Source organism: Apteryx mantelli, chromosome Z, assembly GCF_036417845.1.
Source record: "Apteryx mantelli isolate bAptMan1 chromosome Z, bAptMan1.hap1, whole genome shotgun sequence".
Classification (NCBI taxonomy): domain Eukaryota; kingdom Metazoa; phylum Chordata; class Aves; order Apterygiformes; family Apterygidae; genus Apteryx; species Apteryx mantelli.
Window position 1 is genome coordinate 72,627,115 of NC_090020.1, and position 20,631 is coordinate 72,647,745.

At 40.5% G+C, this 20,631-nt stretch overlaps 1 protein-coding gene across 1 annotated transcript in view; it reads left to right on the top strand.

The window, feature by feature from the left end:
• Positions 1 to 20,631, top strand: part of LIFR (LIF receptor subunit alpha) — a 56,348-nt gene that overhangs the window by 14,450 nt on the left and 21,267 nt on the right. The window contains exons 2-10 of the mRNA XM_067315593.1: positions 6,922 to 7,076; positions 7,787 to 7,907; positions 9,903 to 10,054; positions 12,294 to 12,457; positions 13,893 to 14,067; positions 14,407 to 14,676; positions 16,818 to 16,947; positions 18,811 to 18,974; positions 20,396 to 20,541. Of these exons, the coding sequence (XP_067171694.1) occupies positions 6,995 to 7,076; positions 7,787 to 7,907; positions 9,903 to 10,054; positions 12,294 to 12,457; positions 13,893 to 14,067; positions 14,407 to 14,676; positions 16,818 to 16,947; positions 18,811 to 18,974; positions 20,396 to 20,541 (1,404 nt within the window). The 5' untranslated portion in view covers positions 6,922 to 6,994. The remainder of the gene's footprint in view (positions 1 to 6,921; positions 7,077 to 7,786; positions 7,908 to 9,902; positions 10,055 to 12,293; positions 12,458 to 13,892; positions 14,068 to 14,406; positions 14,677 to 16,817; positions 16,948 to 18,810; positions 18,975 to 20,395; positions 20,542 to 20,631) is intronic.

A 20,631-nucleotide genomic window follows, 5' to 3' on the forward strand; every position in this document is an offset into this window, starting at 1 on the left:
AAGATTGTAGCCATTTGCTATGATTAAACTATTTGACTAATGCTTCTTCTGAATATTTGCTTTTCTTTTCAAAAGCAGATCTTAGCTTCCCAGTTCCTGTACGTGTATGTGCGTTGCGCTGTCCGCCCTGTACTAAAGGCTTTCCTGAAATTGCCCGTGAATTATGGTACCTGCGTGCACAGACTAGTAGCGACTTCATAGATTTCTTGTGCAAATGACTTCAAACCTTTCTCGCCTGCGTCCTGTATATATTCTGCAGGCAGCACCCTCCCCAAATCAGTACACCACTTTCGAAGAGTTTTGTTGCCCCTTCTTGCCGGGTGAGGCTGCCTTCTCATGCTAATTGCTGCCCGGAAGTATTTGCCAGCTTTGGCGGTCTGCAGCTTGCCTGTGTGTATTTCCGTGGTGTTTAAGAGTCCTGGGGTCGGTGCGTGCTGCTCCCGTTGGGGTGCATCTCTCTTCGTGTTGGTAAAATCTGTTGCCAAAGTGCTTGGCTTTGGAGATGGTGTTTGTCACCAGGAGCTTTCCAAAGGAGTCTGTGAAAGCGTCAGTCCTTCAGCTGAGTTCGTGTGTCGCGTCCTGTGATCTCACTTCACCTTGCGGAGCAGAAGCAGCCCGAGGTTGCCGCAAGGTAGCGGTGCCTTCCCAGCTTCTGCGGGATGGTGCTGTTGTTTGGCAGCTGGGGGAAGCAGTGAGGAGGGAGTTTTCCTGCTCACGTTTGGCAGAAAAAAAGCAGTTTGCCTCAAAGGACTGAAAATCTCCCCCATATGCCCATGCGTATTTATTGTATAATGTCTTAACACTCTGTCTTTGTTTCCATTTCCTCCTGTGCACGTCAAGAGGGTGCCCTGGTGCAGGTGGGCAACTTGGATTGTTTTGTCAGCTTTCTGCAAGAGAAATAGCTGATTTTTAAATTAATTCCTCAGAATCGGGGAAAGCCAGATTCCCAAATGGGATTCAGCTTTCATTTATAAATAATTTTTAGTGATTCATGTCCTGCTTATCTTTTATAACATGGAATGCTGCCATGTTATAAAACAGAGAGGGAAAGCCTGCATTTAGATTACTAAAGAGTGATTCTGGTCTCAAGTTGGGGAATTTTTTTAAGGAGGTAGAAGAATGTACGCTATTGAAAAACAGCCAAAAACCTCGAATAAGTCTTACTAATTCTACTTTTATTTTTATCTTACTCAGTTAGCTTTAGAGTCAAAGACAGAAGGCTGTGGGGTCAGCAAAGCTGTTCTAAAGAAAGCCAGTTCATCTTCTGTTTCTGTGTTCGTTGTCTTTACTGTCAGCTGTATTGGCAATTTGCTTTGTTTCCCAGAAATGTGTACTTCTGGCATGAGCTTTCGGTTAGGGGAATTTTTTGGAAGCTTTCTATTGGCAATAATAGGATTTGTAATTTGATATGTGCATTTTTGTCTGAGTTTAGGAGTGTTTTCTCTCACTTTCAAGGCTAAATTAACATCTTTGTTTTCAAAAGGCGGCCAAGGCTAAGGAAAATGAGCCTTTTCCAACCAATAAGCAGAAAAATTTTTCTTCGAACAATAAGCTCCTGATTTTGGCACATGCTTAGCACCTGCGTTTCTGGCTGGCTTCACTTGGGACGATGGCTGTTCAGTACCTCTGAAGATCCAGCCTGGCATCAGTCTCCACAGTTTTTGGTGCTGTGCTGTATGGTCCTTTTCCTTGAGATCTTCTCATGTTCCATTTGGTGGTAAATTAGTCTGATGATACCTTTAGCTGCAGAGGAAAAGCAAATAAGTTGTAACTTGAGAAAATTTACTGAAGAACAGATTTCTTCTATTTTTAATATCTATGCTTGTGGTGATTTCATGGTCTCATCCAGTATCCTCCACTTACAGCTTCTCACAACTTTTTGTATAAGTTGAGCTTTTAAACTTTTCTTTTTAAGTATCTGCTTGTGGAGCACGAAATAGGCATGAAAAGTGTGGCCACTGATCTTCAGTTCATAGGCTTTTAAACCAGATCTGGAGGGTTGTGATTGGCAGGTGAGACTGCCAGCAGAAAGCAGGCCAGAAAGACTTCTCAAATTTTTTATCTTTTTTTTTGTTTGTTTTCAAAGTGGTTTCCAAGCACAATGAAGTACATTCAGAGACCAGAAAACACAGAACTAGATTTTTTGGGTTTTTTTAATTACTTAACAGTGCTTTGGAAAACTTCTACACTTGGAGAACTAAGCTGGGGCAACTGCCTAAGAAAATACTTTCTTTTTATCTTTAAACAGAATCAAGTGTTTGGTCAGCTATGCTCTAAAAAAGATATGAAGGAATCAGGCCAAGAAATACACAATACAAAACATAGTCGGTAGGAGAGATTTGGGTTATCTTCTGTTTTTACTGTGAGAGGTTAAGTCTAAAGAGGTTGGGAAAGGCTTAGCCTGTCACTGTCACACCGTTAGCGCTGTGCTGGTTTTCTCAGCTTGTCACAGAATCTTTAAGCTTCTTCACAACTGACGAGGATCTGAAGGAAAGTTGTCCACAGAGATTTTCCTGGGCACACGTTATTAACATGGAAGTACTTTTCCTCTCTCATCTGTCTGATCCACCACTAGGTGCACTGTATGCATCAAAACATCTTTAAAAGTCATTTAAAAAAAAGTCATTTAAAAGTCCACAATTTCAATTGAGCTGTAAGAGGCTACTTCCTCTGTGTGTGTGTGTGTGTGTGTGTGTGTGTGTGTGTGTGTGTGTGGTTTGCGTGCATGCACGTGCTTTTTTTGATTTTGTTTTAAATAAGGACCACCTTCCTTTGGCTTCAGTGATTAAGGATATGAATCTAATTGTTCTTGCGTTAATTTATCTGCATGAAAAGCAATTGAAAATGACTTCTTTCTAACCAGAGGGTGAAGGATCAGTTCCTCTGCGCACCCTAAAGCCCTGAGCAGAATTCTGAACATCTTAATTTAATGTAGCTTTCAACAAAGTTATTATGGAATCCTATTTTTAGCAGTTACTCTTAAACATGGACATTTATGTACTGAAGCTTGACATGCCTTTGCTGTAGGTATGTTATTAATTTGCATGTAAATACTTGTTGAGTAGACACATGCTCTTGCTCCTTAGCATAGCTTTATGGGAGGTTTTTTCCTTGTTTTAAAATTTCAAAAGTGAAAGACCTTTTCAGGCGAGTTCTTTAGAACGAATTTCCTGTACAACTGTACTCACACTGAGTCGGGAGGTTGCAGGCCCATTCGAGGCCTGCCCACTTGAGGCCTGTTTGATTGGTCTGGAGTCTGAAATACCTGATAAATAGTTATGTGGCTGCTTTATACAGAAGTATCTGCAGCTGGATCACAAGCTGAAATTGAGTCAACAAAGTCTGAGTGTTGAGAGAAAAGCAAATATGGCATGGGATGTGTAAACACGTGCTGTGCATAGGTTTACCTTAGAAAAGGTCTTTCATTGTGTTTTATATTGTTCAATGCTTCAGGGGGAGAAATATGTCAAAGATGAGGACACCAGATTTGGTCCGCAGAGGAGCGTTCTAGGGATGATCAAAAATCGATAACTGGGTCTGGGAAACAGTGGGAAAGAAAATGGAGTTTTTAAGGGAGGAACTAGTAGAAACATGGTGTCAATCATTTTCTGTATAAAAGGTTGCTGCAAGGCAGAAGGTGATAAACTCTGCTTTGTCTGCTGGAGACAGGACAAAATAATGTCCTTAAAATGGAGCAAGGGATAGCTGTGTAGCACATTGGGAACAGTAATGATAGCACTGGTGAAGTGACATGAATAGATTGCCCAGGGAGATGAGATTGTTATGGGATGTTTTGTCGCTGAGTTTTTAAGAGTAGATTAGTCAGGCTTTTGTTAGAAATGCTTTAGTTGCAGTTGCTCTTTCTGGCAGAGAGATTGGGTTGACTCCTTGAGACCTTCATCTTTTTTTTTTTCTTTTGTTTTCTTTTTTTTTTTAATAAAGACTTGCAACCTAAAGACCTTTACACTTAGCAGCAACTGCTCTTATTGCATTCCAGCAAGCCTTGATCAAAGTTTTGCCTTCTTCTACTACGTTTCTGAGCTCTCTTGCCCTAAACTATGTCTCTAACCCCTGTATTGTCCTGTGCCATCTTAAGAGTATGTCTGCCTAGAGGAGAACGTGCTTCTTATATCCCTCCAGAGTAAGGAAACCCCCTGCATCTTGTTTGTGTTAGTCTTAAGTTGATGGAAGGCAGCTTTCATCCACAGAAAGTGAACTTCCTATTTTAAACTTACTTCAATTAGTTTGTAACTTTATAATTAAAACAGGGCTATAAATGGGGATGTTTCTTCCTGACTAATGGCATTTGATTATAGGACATGAGTCTGAATTGCCAACTTTTTAGCAAGCTATAAAATGTGTATGAGAAGACAAGAGACAAGGAGCCTACGCTTCTTACGAAAGCTTGTGGTTTACAAGATGCTCATCATGCTCTGCATGCAAGTACATAGGCTCCCTTTGGTGACTATCTGACTCTGAAATGGAAGCTAAAACTGTTCTGACAATGAATTAGGGGAATTCAGTTTGACTCTATTTTCTTGTAATCCACTGTTATAATTTTAAAACTTCCACGGTAGGGGGATTACTCAGTAAACTATGTATTGTTCATGCAGAAGTAGAAGTTTTCCTTGAAGCATGCGTGCACATGTGTACACACACACACACACACGCACGCACGCACACACACGCACACCTTTGCTAAATCTGCCTCAGAAACCTGGTCTTTTGCATGATAAAACAGGTTTTGCACAATCCTGTACAGAAATGTATTTAGAAAGTGAGAGATTTGAGATTTAATTAATTTCACAGTGCACAGTTTGCTTTAAGTGCTATCAGTGCTTGAGCCTTCTTTTATTCTTTCCTTGGCTTCTGTTAACTGTCAGCTAATTTTGATATGAAATTTAAGGTTCTGGTTATGGGCTTTTCTGCAAACCAGACATGGGCTTTGAAGTACTGAAGTACTTTGAAGAACTGAAGTACTCACAAACCGTTATAATTTACGTGTATGTATCGAATGGAAATCAGTCCTTTTGTTCATGTAACTTCCAAGTATGTGTAAGTGGACTTCACATTCTTGATGAAGTTAAAGGCTTGTCAGCAAAGTTTAAAGCATGTCAAAGATCTTCATTAGTAACATGAACAAATATGATATGAAGTCCCTGAGACATGCCAAAATGCAGTGGTGTCTTTTGGTGTTAAGATGATTACATTTTAAATATTGGCAGGTTCTTGACCCACCTTGACCTGAACGTGGACTTGTTAAACTTGACGCTTGGTCTTTAACAAGTTACAGGACATGGATATTACAGTTTAGGAATGTATAAAAAGAAGGTCTTGATGTGTATGGGGATAGTATGGCTTAAATTAATCAGTATGAGTTTTAATGAGTTTTTCAGTTGGCTTGGAAACTTGATGAAGATAAAATAATTATTAAGGCTATTTACTCTGTTTTGGTTTGTTTTGCTAAGCGTCTCTTCTTTCCTCCAGTTGTAACACCGACCTTTACCTTAGCATCTCTCTCAGTCCCGTGTTGATGGGGCCTTTCCCTCAGTCTTGATATTGCAGAACAAGAGAAGAGAAAAGCAGCCCCTTTGTAAACAGTTCTGAATTATTCAAGTAGTGCTGATAGATTTGTCCTAGCACAGTGCCGACAGTTTGGTGAGAGACAGAAGAATATTTGGGGCATTCCCAGCACTGTGATCAGGGAGGCATTTTAAAAACTAAGCAAATAAGGCAAAGTTGAACTGTAGGGATGAGGCAGCATCCTCCTAGTGACACAGAAGACTTTATTCAAGGAAGGCATCCTTAAAATTAAGGAGGCTTTTAGACAAAGTCTCTTCTTTCTGATAATGATGTATGTCTAGCTTTGGAAGAGACTTCTAAGGCAAGGTCAGGAGCTTTCCCACTTGAGACTTCTTTTAAAAGAAGTAGCCTGGACAAAATGTGTGTTTTAGAAAACTGCTCTGTAGGAGTGACTGGCTCAGCTATGTTCTTATATGCGAAAGTCTCTGCTTCTGCTATTTGTCACTGTAATAGGGCCCCTTGCTACATGAAGGTTATGGTCTCTGGGAGGGTACAAGCCTTTCAGGTAGTTGGGGAGCAACACATCAGGGGCTGGCTGAGTTTTAGGGTAAGCTTTCCTGCAGCTTTTTTCTTGACAACAAAGCCTGATGTTGGCTGATGTGTGGGTGGAACTGAATGTGTTCCCCAGATCCTGCTGCACAGTGGAACTTCACTTTGGAAAACATGCAACCCACTAATCTTCAAAGAACACATTAGCCTCTTCTGTAGCTACTATTCTAGATGATTTTTACCTTAAGGTCAATATTTACAGCTACAAAAATCCAAAGTTAGAGGAATGACTATCAGTTTTTGGCCTTTTTTCCTCCAGAAATTATGATTTAACACCGGATTGAATATCTTGGGTGACCAGGTCTAGTTCTGCAGTGTCTCAGGCTTCTCATAGTTTTGAGAAGCAACAATATGCAGAGTGAGGAGAGGGGAAAGAAAAGCAGGCAACTCTCCTGTCCCCTTAAACCCTAGTCCAAAGAAGGGGACATTTGCATTCATGGTACCTAGGACACTTTGTGAATGTGACCTTTCATCTAACTTGGAGAGACCAGTTCTAGAAGAATACCTTGCCATGTTTACTCTGTTCTGGCCTCAAATAGCCCTGAAGGAGGTCTGTGTACAGTTGAATTTTACATGTGTGTGATTCTTGAGGTTATCTTTGAAATGCCTCACTGAAAAAGTATGCATCAAGGAGTGGTTGGGACAGTGAACGAAGTTTGCTTGCCAAAGAAACTAAAGGAGTTACTGGGCCTGAGGGAAGTATTAAAGAAAAAGAAAGAGATGGAACAAAAAATGGTGTTTGAAGGACCAGCTCTGGGATTTCAAAGGTTATTTTTGTTTTTATTTTAGAGTTGACCACCTTGTTGGAAGATGATGTTTATTCCTGCTTGAAGCTGCCATTCTGAAAACAAACAGTAAAAGAATGTGGAAGAATTCAAGCCTTTGCTGTGTTTTAGCACTAGCTATTTTATGTTTAACAAGCTTAATATGTAGTCAAGAGATAGGTGAGTGTATTTTGATATAATACACTAACTAATTTCTCTTTGTAGCCTGTATACCCATACCATTTAGCTGTGTTGCATTCCTAATATATGTATGTCCAAAAATTGTCACCTCTGTGGCCCAACACCATCCTAGAGACAGTGGTACTACTAGGCTGATCTCTGCTTTCCAGCACTCAGTGGCATCTTGTAAACCAGTGCAAAGTTGGGTATTAAATTCTCTGAAGCATGACTCTAGTCGCCTGCATACTCAGTTAGTGTGAATGTCTGCATTCAAATGTTCTTGCTGTATATGTCAGCGGCCTGTGACAGTTCTACATGTTATCATTAATTGCCCTCCTATCATTAATTGCCCTTGGTGTGGGACAGTGGAAGAGAGCAAAAAGCTCATTAAGTTTATCATCAAGGCTTGTGGTTTTGCCATTGGCCCAAAGCCTGCTTATTAAGGAAGGCCAGGAATGGGTATTGTGGAAAGAAATAGCTGTCTGTGATCATGTACACGAATATAAATCCAATTTTGGGGTACTTCTGGCAGTCTCTCCCTTTCTCTAATCAGGCACACAAATCATTCACCAGTTTTTAAGATACTGGCCAAAAACACATGCAGTAAAAAGGGAAAAAGAATGTCTGTTGGTATGAGCAATAACACTTGTTTTACAGTTGGTCAATTCTGATCTGCAATTGGTGACTATATAGTTCTTATCTCATTTCAGGTTCTCCAGGGGAACCACAGAATTTGAAATGTATAATGCACAATTTACACAAAATGATATGTACTTGGGATGTCTCTTCCAAAGGAAGATATGGACAAACTGATTTTTGTTACACCACCAGGTAAGTCCATGTATACCTAACTGAAAACTGCAAAACTGTGATGAAAGTCTAACTATTCCTCAGTCCCTGCCCATGGAATTTGTGATGCTATTGTTTCCCAGCATCTCCCAGTCAGTTATCCTTGGGTGGTGCTCTCTTCAGGCACTGTTAACTCAGGCAATTGCAGGTCTTCTGGCAAAGCATTGTTTCATGCTAACAATTCTCCTGCCAAAATCTCCTGCTTGCTCTCTTCAAAGAGCTGGAAGATGCTCTCATTTCTTCAGAGTTCTCTGTGTGTCTGCCTAGCCCTTGCTCAGAGTTTTCATAAGGGACATCTTCATACCAGGTTCATTCCAAAAGGAAATGATAGTTGGAAGAAGCAAATCCTGGTGTTATGGGCCAAAGCGGTAGAATACATGACATAAGTGTCAAGACTCACATGTGGAAAAACATAAAAAAATCTCTTGGTGGTTGTCTTATAACTTTTATAAATTTTATGCTGTCTGGAGATCATTGTGTCAGAGGAAACGTGAAAGTGAGTCCACATTCAGACTAGCCTTTCCAAAATACGAGAGTTGAAAAATTTCAAGAAACATTAAAAAAGCTTAAATCTTCAGTATGTTTTTCACTAATGAGAACTACATGTGCAATCCCTGTGCTGTGGGTCTGCCAAATACTTGTTATGTGCTAGGGAGTTTTTGCATCTTGATCCTGCCCCCAGTCCAGATATTTGTACTGTCTTTCTTCCTGTAAATCCTCGGGCAGCTCAAACTTGTCCTTGGGGTCCCAGGGCTTGGCTCAACTTCTTCCACCTACATGCTTGATTTTATGTGTTTGGTATTCCTCCTGTGTTAACAGCTATCATTTCTAAACAAAAAATATGTATATCTGACAGGATAGGCAGAATTTTGGAGTGCAGCGTTTGTGAGGTTCTGCCCTCTAAACAAGAATAACCAGGTAACTGTTGCTATTCCTCCTTAGCAAAGCAGAACAGGCGTGGGTCCCAGAAATACAGAGACTGAAGGCTTGACTTAGCTCAGATATCCCTTCGGGAAAGAGAGTTTGGGTTTCAGTTGCCCAGACATCCTCTAACAGCATCTCTGTAACAGAGGAGGAGCAGCCTCTCTGAGCACTCATTTCACTGGCCTTTACTAGTGCAGTCTTTTGCATGAATCTTTAAAGTTCAGCCCAAGCTCTTGACTTCAACACATAGGAGTTCCAGGGTCCTGTTCCAGTTCTTAAGTGAGTAATAGTCCCTCCGCAGGAAGTCTGGCATTGTTCTCTTTCCTTTCCTTCCTCCCATCATTCCCCCAAGAGGAAGATCCGGATTTTTCCAAAGCATTTGCCTTTCTAGTTACATATCAATGATTATGAGCAAAAGGACTTGACCTATCCATTATTGTTTTCTATATGGATCTACAACCTCCAGCCAAAGACCAGATCGCATTGCCCTGAGCACTGTGCGAACGGTTCTCTCTCCCACCCCCCTAATCTTTTCCTACTAGCTGAGCAGCACAAGGGAGCTAAAATTTATTTTGTTTTATTTATTCTGTGATGGGGAGACAGATGTGTGAACCCACTGGTTGCATCCATGTACCCTAACTCTGAAAAGAAAAGGAGGGAGAGAAAGTCAGGAAACGTGAGGGGGAGGGTATTGTTGGGTTTTGTTTTGTTGGGTTTTGTTTATTCTGAAATTCTGATTCATGGTGACTGTTGGGTTCAGAAATGTGTCTTTTGGTTAAAAAGTCATGTTTTTTCACTTTGAAGTGTTCTCTTACCAACTGTGTGGCTGCATTATGCAACTAGTGCAGAGTCTACCACTATGATAAAAGTGACTTGAAAGCGGGGTGCTTGTTAATCCGATATTAGCCAAAGCCCATGCAATCGTAATCTTTCTCAGGCTTGACACAGAGCTTTCTTTGTGATGTTACAGAAATTCATGTTAGACTAGTGTCCTGGGAATGTCTTATCTTGTTATTAGCTGGAATACCTGCTTAATCCTCTCTCTCTTTTCAGTCACCTCCCCCCTCCAGTGTGTATTAAAACTAGGGAGAAAAGAGTAGAGATTCCAGTCTCGGAGAGCTCCATCACCGTGTCAATAACCACAAACAGCATTTATGGAGCTGCTTTTGGCACCAAAAAATTTGCAATTCACAAGAAAGACATCTGTAAGTATCGGGTTTTGTATGTGTACATAAGGCCTTTATCCTATCACTGATAAAATACGCTCCAGAAGTGTGTGTGCTTGCAGTTTTCTTTGGCAGTGTTCCTGAATGTAAAATGTTGATGTGCAGAATCCTTATGTATCTAGCCATATGCAGTAGGTTGTTTTTCTCCCCCTTCAGAGAAAAGAAAACCTCTCAACCCATAAGTCATAGTAGAAAAACTGAGGGCAAAATGTAAGGAAGAAAACAAAATTCAACACCGTTGCATGCACCTAATTATTCTTTGCCATTGTTTTCCTTATTGAAAATTAGGAAGGGTTTGCAAGCAAGTTACTAATCTGAAGTATGGCATACTACATGGGGCATGAAGTACTCAGACTAGCTTTGGGAGAGGTGGAATGAAATTCGTAGTGGCAGTGTTCCCTTCTTAAATGCTGAAGCACTAGAGAATGAAGTAGCTTTTCCTACTCCTTCGTAATATTTTAAGGGCAGTTATATCACATGTCACAGCTAATGGGACTTTATTGTCTTAGTGTACACCCAACTCACCCCTTTTATTCAAACATTTATGAAATTGAGCAAATATAGTTATGCTTGGGAGTTAGGCGACTCTTCATACTGCAGTCATAGATAAATTAGACAGATTTTTCCCTGCTTCCTTCCTCCCAAAGGTGGAGGAAAGCAGGGAAGCATCTCTAGGCTGAGGTAGCTCTGCTCCGCTCTGTATCTCTTCCTACCACATTAATAGCTCTGTGCCTTGATTTGGCTCTAAGGAAATTTCTCTGAGTTTTGTCTTCTGTGCTCAGAAGGAGGTCCCCTTAGGCCAGTCGGTATGTCTGCTCACATGCTCACTGCCCTTAGTTACATCAACTGCGCGCTCTTCCACATTCTCCATCAGTATAGTTGTTTTGTTACTATAACAATCTCCTCCTTTCCCCCCTTCCTGCCAACTTAATTTGCTTCAATAGCTTTAGCTGTTGGTGTTATGCTGTGGAGTCCCAGTTCCCCTTTCCCTCTCTGTCAGATTTAACATCACTAGCTGCTTCTGAGCATCCCCTGCAGAAGCAGAACTTAAAACGAAACTTGGACTAGTCAATAGCTTATTTTTTCTTCAGTTTCAACTTCTCTGGTTCTTCTCAGTTTCCAGTGGCAACTCTACTAATCATGCAATTTCAGCTGTATGCTGAAGATGACATTGGCACCGTCTGCCACATTTGCTCGTAATTTAGTCTTTGTTTTCAGCTTGCCTATTTATTCAAAATCCAAACTCTTCCATTTTCAGTTGCCATTGGCTTCTCCTCAACTGAGAGCAGGTCAGAAACATTAGCAAAACACAGCTAAAAAATGTGTGGAGTTCATACTTGGTGTCTTGCTGACTCCAGGCAGGATGGGCCTGTCGGGTTCCTCACAGGTTCTCACAGGTAGCATGCTGACTATGCTCAGCACTTCGAAGGCTCTCAGAGCTTCCCCTTGGCTAGTACCCAAGCTGGATAAATTACACACTGAAAAAGCAGGATTTATCCTGAGGCAACCCAAATCTACTTGAACTGCCATAACCTTTGCAGGGTTCTCAGCCTCTTGCTTTACTACCACCCACTCATAGAAGAGAAATTTCTATTTAGATAGTATCCCTGTACTGTCCCCATCATTATGTCATGTCTTTCATGTTTCTGGTAGCTTAAAATCCTGTTCCTTATCTTCCTCTTCAGAGCCTCATGTGAGCTTCTTCCACCATGTGCTTTTGCTCTCCTTTCTCCATACTCTTGCTTTTGTTGTGGCTCATCCTTCCTCCTTCCATCTTTCTTGCTGGTCTCCAAAACCCCTTTCTTCCCTTGGCGGCTTTTAGTTTCTCCTCCCTAATTGTATTACTGTGTGCGCTTAAACTGTAGTCCTATTTCTTTTATCTCTGTGGCATTGAATGAAGGCTGTGAAAGGTAATACAGTGTCTTCTTTGCAATGCATTATGAAGAGTCATATTCATGATCAGTTACTCACATATCTGCATGCTGAAATGTTAGAAGAAAATGCTACCTGGTGACTCATCAGCACCTGTGCTTTCCTGGGAACCTTCCTGTTCAAGTAATGACAGAGCCCATCGTGTTCTAATTACAGAGTTTGACCTACGTGTTTGTATGGCTACCAGCCAGTTCAGAGCAGAGAGATGTGGCTGTGAAACACCTGTAGGGCTGATGTTGCTGACTAATGACTTGAATATGGGCTTTTTTCCCCTCTCTTTTTCAAGCATTTGTTCCACTCACTCCACACATTCTTAGTTTAACCCCTGACTTCTCAACTTCCACATTAAATCTGAAGTGGAGTGATAATGGATCAGTCTTCCCATATGGATTGGATGCTTTTTGGCAGATTGAGATACTCCGTAAAGAAACAATGGAAAAAGTAACACAAGTAAGTCCTTTTCTTTCTTTATAAAAAGTATATATATGTTTTCCCCCCTGCCCCCTAATATTTTGAGGGATCATTTAAAGAAAGCTCAGAGTGATGCAAATTGTTGAGCTTTGCAGATTCTAAGTGTAGTCGTGATGCTAGTAGGTAACTTCCTGTTAAGTTTTGAAGTTATGGGAGGACAGTGGATGTTGTACTGTCAATATTTGTTCACAGCCCCAGCAATTTTTTTTTTTTTTAGCTATTACTTTTTTTTTATTTAGAACTTGCTTATGAATTTGGCAGGTATATTACACCATTAATTCTGCCTCATTTCTCCAAGAGTCTCTCTAGACTTGGTGGATTCTGAGCGTTCAGCTTGCTTTTCCGTGCAACTGCCTATATGTTCCCAAAAGAAACATCCAGAAAACATGACCGCATTCAGCATTCATAAGCTCAATATTTGTTTGAGTATACCAAATAATCTGCTCAAAACAGGGGAAAACATTAATATTTCTCTCTTTGCTCTCTGCTGCGTTTTTGAAGAATATCCTTCTTGGTGTGCCTCAGTGCTGGTGTTTTAAAAACTTTGTAGGAGAAAGTCTGTCATTGCTCTTATTCATGCAGCATCTCACGCATAGGAGTGGTGATGAATAACTATCAAACATTATTATGCTTCTGAATATTACTTATGGAAGACATAGCTTTTTCTTATGAAGTGAATCTTTCTTTCTGTCACTGGTTATGACATTGAGTATTCAGGTTTTATTATCTTTTTGAAATAAATAGAAGTACTAAGTTCAAATTACCCCAGAATTGTTCTTTAGAATAATTCACTGCTTTTTCACCAGTAAACCACTAGATTCCTTAACCTTGCATTGTATGAAAGAAGCTATTTTCATATAGATTATATTTTGTGGAAGGTCATTAGACAGGATATATACATCACTTGATATCCTGAGGGCACCATGCAATATCATGAATTAAACCAGTGTTTGGAGAATGGCAACCTCAGTTTCCCCAAGCCAATTTGTAACTTTGTTCTATAAGTTTTGAGAATGGCGAAAGGTTAAAATGTGTGACCTAGGAATAAAATGTAGAAGAGCTTCATTTTGGAAATGTTGGAGCATATCCCTGCCTGGGAGACGCCCTGGGTACTGGGATGCAATATATATCTTTTGAAATGTTTGGCAGGTTGCATACTCTCCCTCAAATGTCTGCCCTCTGGTATTTCTGGCTGATAGTCTACCTGGCTGGTGGGCTGTTTAACGTCTTAGGCTCTTCTCCAAGTGAATTCCCAAAGCAACTGAAAGTATTAGATGGGACAGTCTGCCCATCTGTTGGGATTTTATGATTTCCCTCAGTTAATTTGCCCATCTGTTGACACTTGCAAGATTCTGTGTCTTTATTGACAACTGTTTATAAACTCTCTCTTTGCTGTTTGGGGGAAACTTTGTAGGTAACTTACCATTCAAAACTGACACATGAAAACACCATTCTTTCTTGGAACTGGACATCAGACATGCCTTTGGAGTGTACATCGCACTATGCAAAGATTCGCTGTTACATTAATGTCACGGACTTTGTTGGCCACAAGGACTGGAGTGACTGGAGCCCAGTAGAAAAGGTTCTTGGTATGTCTGTTGCCTTCCCACCACGTGGACTTTGACTGCTTTATGAAAAGCAGCCCGAAGTAGGAGGAAGAGTGGTAGGCAGTGATGGCCTGTTGCTTTCAGGGTGTTATGATTAGAGAAATAAGAATAACATGCAATCACAAGTTAATAAAACCTATTAAACATAGATTTGTATGCACTGAAGCACTCCCGAGTCACATTTTAGCTGATCAGCACCATGTTTATTACATAGATGCAATTATAAAAGCAAACACTTTTTATTATATATTTTGGAATTATAAAAGCAAACTCTTCATGGGTTTTCTTTTCTTTTGTTTTCTGCTCTTCCTTCTTTGCTAGGAAAAGATACCGAGCCCAATGGGAGTGGGGTTTTTCCTCAGGACACTGTGGTGGCAGTAGGTTCAGATGTGACGATTTGTTGTGTCCATGCAGAAGATCAACAGATAAAACGGATGACTTATGGACCAGAAATATATCCACTAATACATCTGAGCAGTCGGAGCAGTGCAATCAGGGTGATAAATGCCAGTGCTTCAGATACCAGTGGGACAAATGTAGTATGTACATTGTCCCAAGATGAGATGGATGGAACTGTCTTGTTTGTTGGATGTAAGTATAATTACATTTACTAACCTTAGGAAGATCAGGACAGTTTTGACACTCTAGGTTCTGCTAGGAAACAGATGCTGTTGTGGCTTTCTTTTCTTAGCCTTTTATTTCTGAGGATGAATGAGGGTTTTAGCAGTGTTCCTTTACATGTTTGACTGATTTTGCTCTGCAGGCTCCAGTGCTCGGAGAAGATGCTGGGGTTGGAAGGACAGGGAGGTACCTGTGAAAGCAGCTGTGAGATTCTTTTAGAACCTGGCCCAGTGCTGCTTTCCTTGATCTCTCTTCCTAAGGCACTGCTTTATGGTCCAGAATACTTACTAGTTTATTGCATTTGAATATTTGTCCTCAGTTTCCATCAGTTTGTGTTTATGTCCATTCCAGTTTGCTCCTTGAAAAGGCACGAGTAAGAGCAAGAATTATGAGTGAAAACATTCATTTACCAGTCAGTCAAATGAAGACAATAAAACAGTTAGATTTGCAGCAGCAGCAGCAGCAGCAGCAGCAGGTCCTCATCCAGGGCAGTAGCCCTCTGGGAGCTCATTACTGCAAAGGAACCCAGTGGACAATTCATCTTTCCTGGAAAATCTTCTGAACATTCTTTTAATATTTTCTTTAAAATGTTTAAGATACTAAATCACTGTGTATATTTCTGTGTAACCTTGCAAGCCTCAGAAATGTCTTCCAGATATAGTTACCTCTTAAAACAAACTATTGAAAGTATCTAGTTCTTCTTTCCCATAATTGGTCACTTCAGAGTTTTGTTTGTTTCCCCCAGCAGTGGTTGAGGGAATTGCCTTATCCCAGTAGCTGCCCATTGGAATAGCTGTTTTGCATTACAAACACCCACCTTTGAACTTAGGGTCCTTTCAGGGTCAGGGAAGGGGGAAGAGACTGCACTTATTTTGAGATTGTGTTTCTAATTCCAGCCTGTATCTCCTGTCACTGACTTTGCATATTAAGTGTGTGATAGCAAATGCAAAAAGGAATCCAGCTTTTTTTTGGATTCTCAGTGAGGTGCCATTTTTACATTGTATGCTTTTTTTGGAGAACCCTCCATGGAAGCAAGTGAATGAAAGTAGTAACAATCCTATTGAGGACAGTGAAGCATACACAGGATTTTCCCATACAGCAGTTTTCGAAGATTTGGGATGTGGTAAAGTCTATTTGCTGCCAGTATTTCCTCTTGTGGTACCTAGTTGGTGGGAAGGAAGAGGTCTTGTCAGGATACTCTTGTTGATGAAACATTTAATTCCTCTATCTTCTGTTCCCCAAGTGTGTATACACACCACTTTAGGAAGCCTAGGTCTGGCAAAATAGGTGTTCCTCTTTTTGGCCAGTTGCTCATAATTTGAACTAAGCCAGCTGCTGTTGCCTCTTGTGTTAGTGCCCCTTCTCTAGTGCGGGTACTTGATATTATTATGCCACCTTTTGGGGGCAGTGTATGAGTCTTGAAAGAAGGGTTGTGTGCAGCTTCACATCAGCACAGTTACCCTGTCTCTGCTGGGAACACTGTCTGTCCTCTCCAGGAAGACAGTTAACAGTGCTGTAGTTTGGGATTGAAGGACAAGCTTTAAAAGAAAAGGAAAGATGGGTGTATACAAAGCAATGGTGATGAGCTACACAGGGCTTGCTTCAACTTTCAAATACAGGGTGGAATTCATGCTAAAGGGAACTTCTCCTTGACATGACTTGCTTAGAGGATTCAAAGCAGCGGTGGGGCTGGCACATAACTAAATGTGACGCATGGCTGACAGCACTCCTAAATTGCTCAGTGGCTAAACTGACTCTCAGAATTTTGGAAATTTCTTGGCACAGTTTTAGTAAAACGCTTCCAGATCAGTGCCTGGAGCTTGTGAACATATTTGCATGTGATTTACCAGATTATCCACCCACTTAGAAGCCTAGAGTCAAGTGTTAGTCAGTTGGGGCTGCTAATAGTTATCCATGTGTTTAATTTGAAGCATATTATTTATGTGGTTGGAGAGTAACTTTTGCCATGTGTTTGTGAGGCACACAATCTAGACCCAGCAGAAAAACTCTTCAGTGCTAATGGTGATGCTTTTGGGAAGCTAGCAGCCTGACTGTTGCACTAGGATTGGAAAACACTTGGCTAACTGTTCTGGTTTCCTTTTATACTACAGATGCCCCTGATACTCCCCAAAACCTCAGCTGTGAAACATCCAACTTTCTGATAATAAAATGTACCTGGAAACCAGGCAGACCCAGTGGACTATATGGAAAACGAAGAACAAAGTACAGTTTATTAGAAAGGTAAAACAATTCAGCATTGAAAAGAGTAAAAAGATAGAACTTGAATATATCCCTTGCTGCCTCTGACTTACTGCTTCATGCCTGCCTCTCCTTTAAATGAGATAGTCTCAATTTTTAGAGCCTAAAATGTTTTCAAAAGTTTGTGAAAGATGGGACTAAGGTTCAAAAACAAATTCAAAGAACCCCAGTCTTGTTTTGCAATGTTGCAATGGAAGTTAAAGATGTTTTTTTTCCCGAAGACGTATGTCATTACGGACTCATGACAAAATAAAGGGCTTAGTGCATCAGATTTTTGCCAACAGGTGGATAAGACCAATGTGAGATTACAGGGAGATGGTGGGAGTCATTAACTAACTTTTTTTTGTATGCAACCTCTGTCAGATCATCTGTCAGACATTTACTGAGCTTCTGCATGACAGAAACTCACTGAGAAACAATTGTGAGACAGATCATGGAGCATTTCCCAAATGCTATTAGGGAGCATTGGGAAAAATAGAAATAAGCCTACTTCAGTTCCCTACCCCCCAGCATCAAGAACTATGTAGTGCAGAACAAGCAAAGTATGTCTTACCTAGAAAATATTCAAAGGGACAAATAACGCTGGCACTACCTGCAGAATGAAATGAAAGCTGGTGTCCCACTGGTTTATATTATATGCTAGGCCATGTACAGCCTTAAAAGTGAAGAATCATCATTTTGGAATTGCACTTGTAGATGGTATTCTTTGGTAGTTGTGATTAGAAGTTGATGAGGAGTGAACAAAATTCCCATGGGGAGGAGGCTTCCCCATGATGCCAAAGGAGCAATCAGGGAAGAGAGTCAGGAAGCCTGAGTCACACAAACCGAGGGAAAATGGAATGTAATGGTGGCTTTTAAAGCAAGTCAGAGCGAATGAGGATGGAGCTGCGGTCATGGACGCTATTGCTGAAAGTCATTTGTTAGGGTGCAAAGAGGTGGGGGAAACAGAGCAGGTATTCAAAGGAGAGGGGCTCCAGTCACTGTCTGCCCATTTTCAGATCATAAATGTGAGGATATCGTTCAGACGTGCTTTGCTGAGCCCAGAACTGTGAGGAGATGGATGTGATGCATTTCAGGGTGAATATTCTCATCCTTGTTTTCAGGGCGCACTGAGCTTTTGAAATGGAGAGTATGATGTGGAGAGAGTTCAAAGCTCAGCTAGAATACAGCAAGAATGTCCAAAGGAAGAAATTAAATCTGTGCTACTGAATGAGTGGTTTATGCAGATTGTAATTAAAGCAACTTATGTATACATATGCTCATGCACACACGCACACACATATATGTGTATATATACATATACACACACTTTGTTTTTTACCTTTAAAGACTCTGGTCTTGGCTGTTATCAGACCACCTTTAGTGCTTTTGATTTGGAAATGGCTGGGACTAGTGGAAGTATCCCAGGTGACAAACTGTAGTTTAGATTTGACAGGGCTGATGGGTATGACCCATCTGCCTAGTTCAGAAAGCAGTTAATTACATTCTTTACATGCAAATGTATGCTGATCTGAACAAAGATATTTCTTTAAATCAGTCTTAGTTGTGACTTGTGAGGTAGTTTTACAGGACCTACCTGTTTTCCAGGCTTTTGAGAAGTAAGAGGATGGAAATGTTATGCTAGTGGAAGAGGAGAGTTTCACATGAGAGCAGGGCAAGTCATGACTGATGCCACTTTAACCTGCATTATGGTGTTAGATATGCCTCTGCAATCAAATCATTCTGTAAGCCATGTGTCAGTGAACCCATCATTCTTTACTGTGTTTTCAGTCTAGATTGCTGACTGTTGCTAGAAATTATCTTATTCAAAAATTAAGTTGCTGTCCCCCCTACTTTACTTCACAGAATATCTGGTAAAAACGTTTCATGTGAAGTAAATGAAATGAACAGAGAGCGTGTCTGTGGCTTCCCAGTGCTGGCTGATCAAAAAACCTACAGTTTCACGTTAGGCGTCTCCAATCCTATCGGGCAAACAGAGTCCTCGCTTTTGGTTGATTTAACTCAGAGAGGTAAGACTTAAGAATTACAAAGGCAAAAAGATACACTTACTGCATGCTAACCATTTGTTTGAGTTCAGAAGATCTGTAACATGCTATACTTACTATTATTTTGTTCTGTTGTCACCAGTGTTTTGCGTTGTTCAGTAATTTGAACTTAAGAAAAGAAAGCTTAGGATGTGACTTGTGGCAAAACATATGTCTGCACGGAGATGCTAGGTCTCCACAGCCATGCTACCAGATTAGGTACAGTGCTGTGGGGTTAAATGCTACTGTGATCTAATGATTAGCCAACAGCTGTTTACATATTACTTCATGTTCCAGTAAGCATCAATCATTAAAATTTAGGTGTAACTTTATGAACTTTGAGTGACCCCATATTTCAGTGTCTGCTTATAGGGCAAGATCTTTCAAGTTTGCTTTTGCAGGATTTGGAGCCTAAAAAGTGGTACTAAAAGGTAATAGTAGTACTATTGCAGCCATGATCCTCTGCTGTCATGGTTTGTTGAATGAAGTAATATCTTTTATTAGTCCCCAGTATAAATGAGGAAAGGGAGAAGACGACCACCTTTCTGGTACATATTCCCTTCTTCCCCTGCCCTGTTGTGTCAGCCTCCACAGACAAACACATGGATTCAGGGGTTCCTAATGGTTTCAGTATTGAGTCATTCTCTCTGAAAAACTTGATTTTTCTTCAAGAAATTGCATTTTTTGCCCATTTCCTAATTACAACTGAGATTAGAACTATCAGGATCAATTGACAGGTCCTAGAGAAGCATAATTTTGTTTCTGTTAATTATAAACTGGGCTGTTTTACACCCAGCAGCTATGACTGCTGTTTCCTATTTGAGTCCTTTCCTTTGTTTCCCTCACTGTACAGTTAATTCCCAACATAAAGCACACATTTCCTTAAAGGCAGCTGGGCCAATTCCAGCAGTTGAGTTTTTTCTCCAATAGCTACAATTAGTATTAAAACATTGCATAAAGAGAGTTTTGGGGAGGAAGAGGTTGTTCAGGAGTCCTACCCTTCTGAGTCTGCAGATGATAAGTCCTAAGTTAAAAAGTTCATGATGATCAAGATTGGGTTAGTTTCATGTATCACTGTGGTCCTCTGAAATTGCCCCTGTGTTCCAGGTAATTGCACCTTTTTTATAAAATCAGTAGGAGGTAAAATGTTTTTGTGAGTTGCCAACTTCTTATCACATGTGCTGTTGCCAGTAACACGCAGCCTTGAGCAAATCTGTTTGTGTTTGATAACTGAAAAGTGCGTCAGGAATGAACTGCTTGCAGGTGCCTTCATAGCACCAGCTGTCCTAGTTGCTGATCGGATATTTTATTTGTCTTTCTGATTCTCTTGGTTCTTTTAAAATCAGATTTTTCTGAGCTAATTTTTTTTTTTAGAACTGAGGGGTTTTTTTTCTTTAATTTTTAAGTTCATCCAAAAACTCCAGAAAAATTAACTGTTTCTGGGAACAGTTCTACAAATGTCCATCTGCATTGGTATATAAATGGGAGCTTTACTGAGATCCGGCTTCTGTGTCAAATTGAAATTAGCAGCGGTCACTCTGAGCAAAAACTGGTAAGTATTGCTTTTAATGGAATTTGTTTTGCTCAAATGTTGATCTTTTTCACTGAACTAATAACACTTAACATTCTTTTCATTCTAACC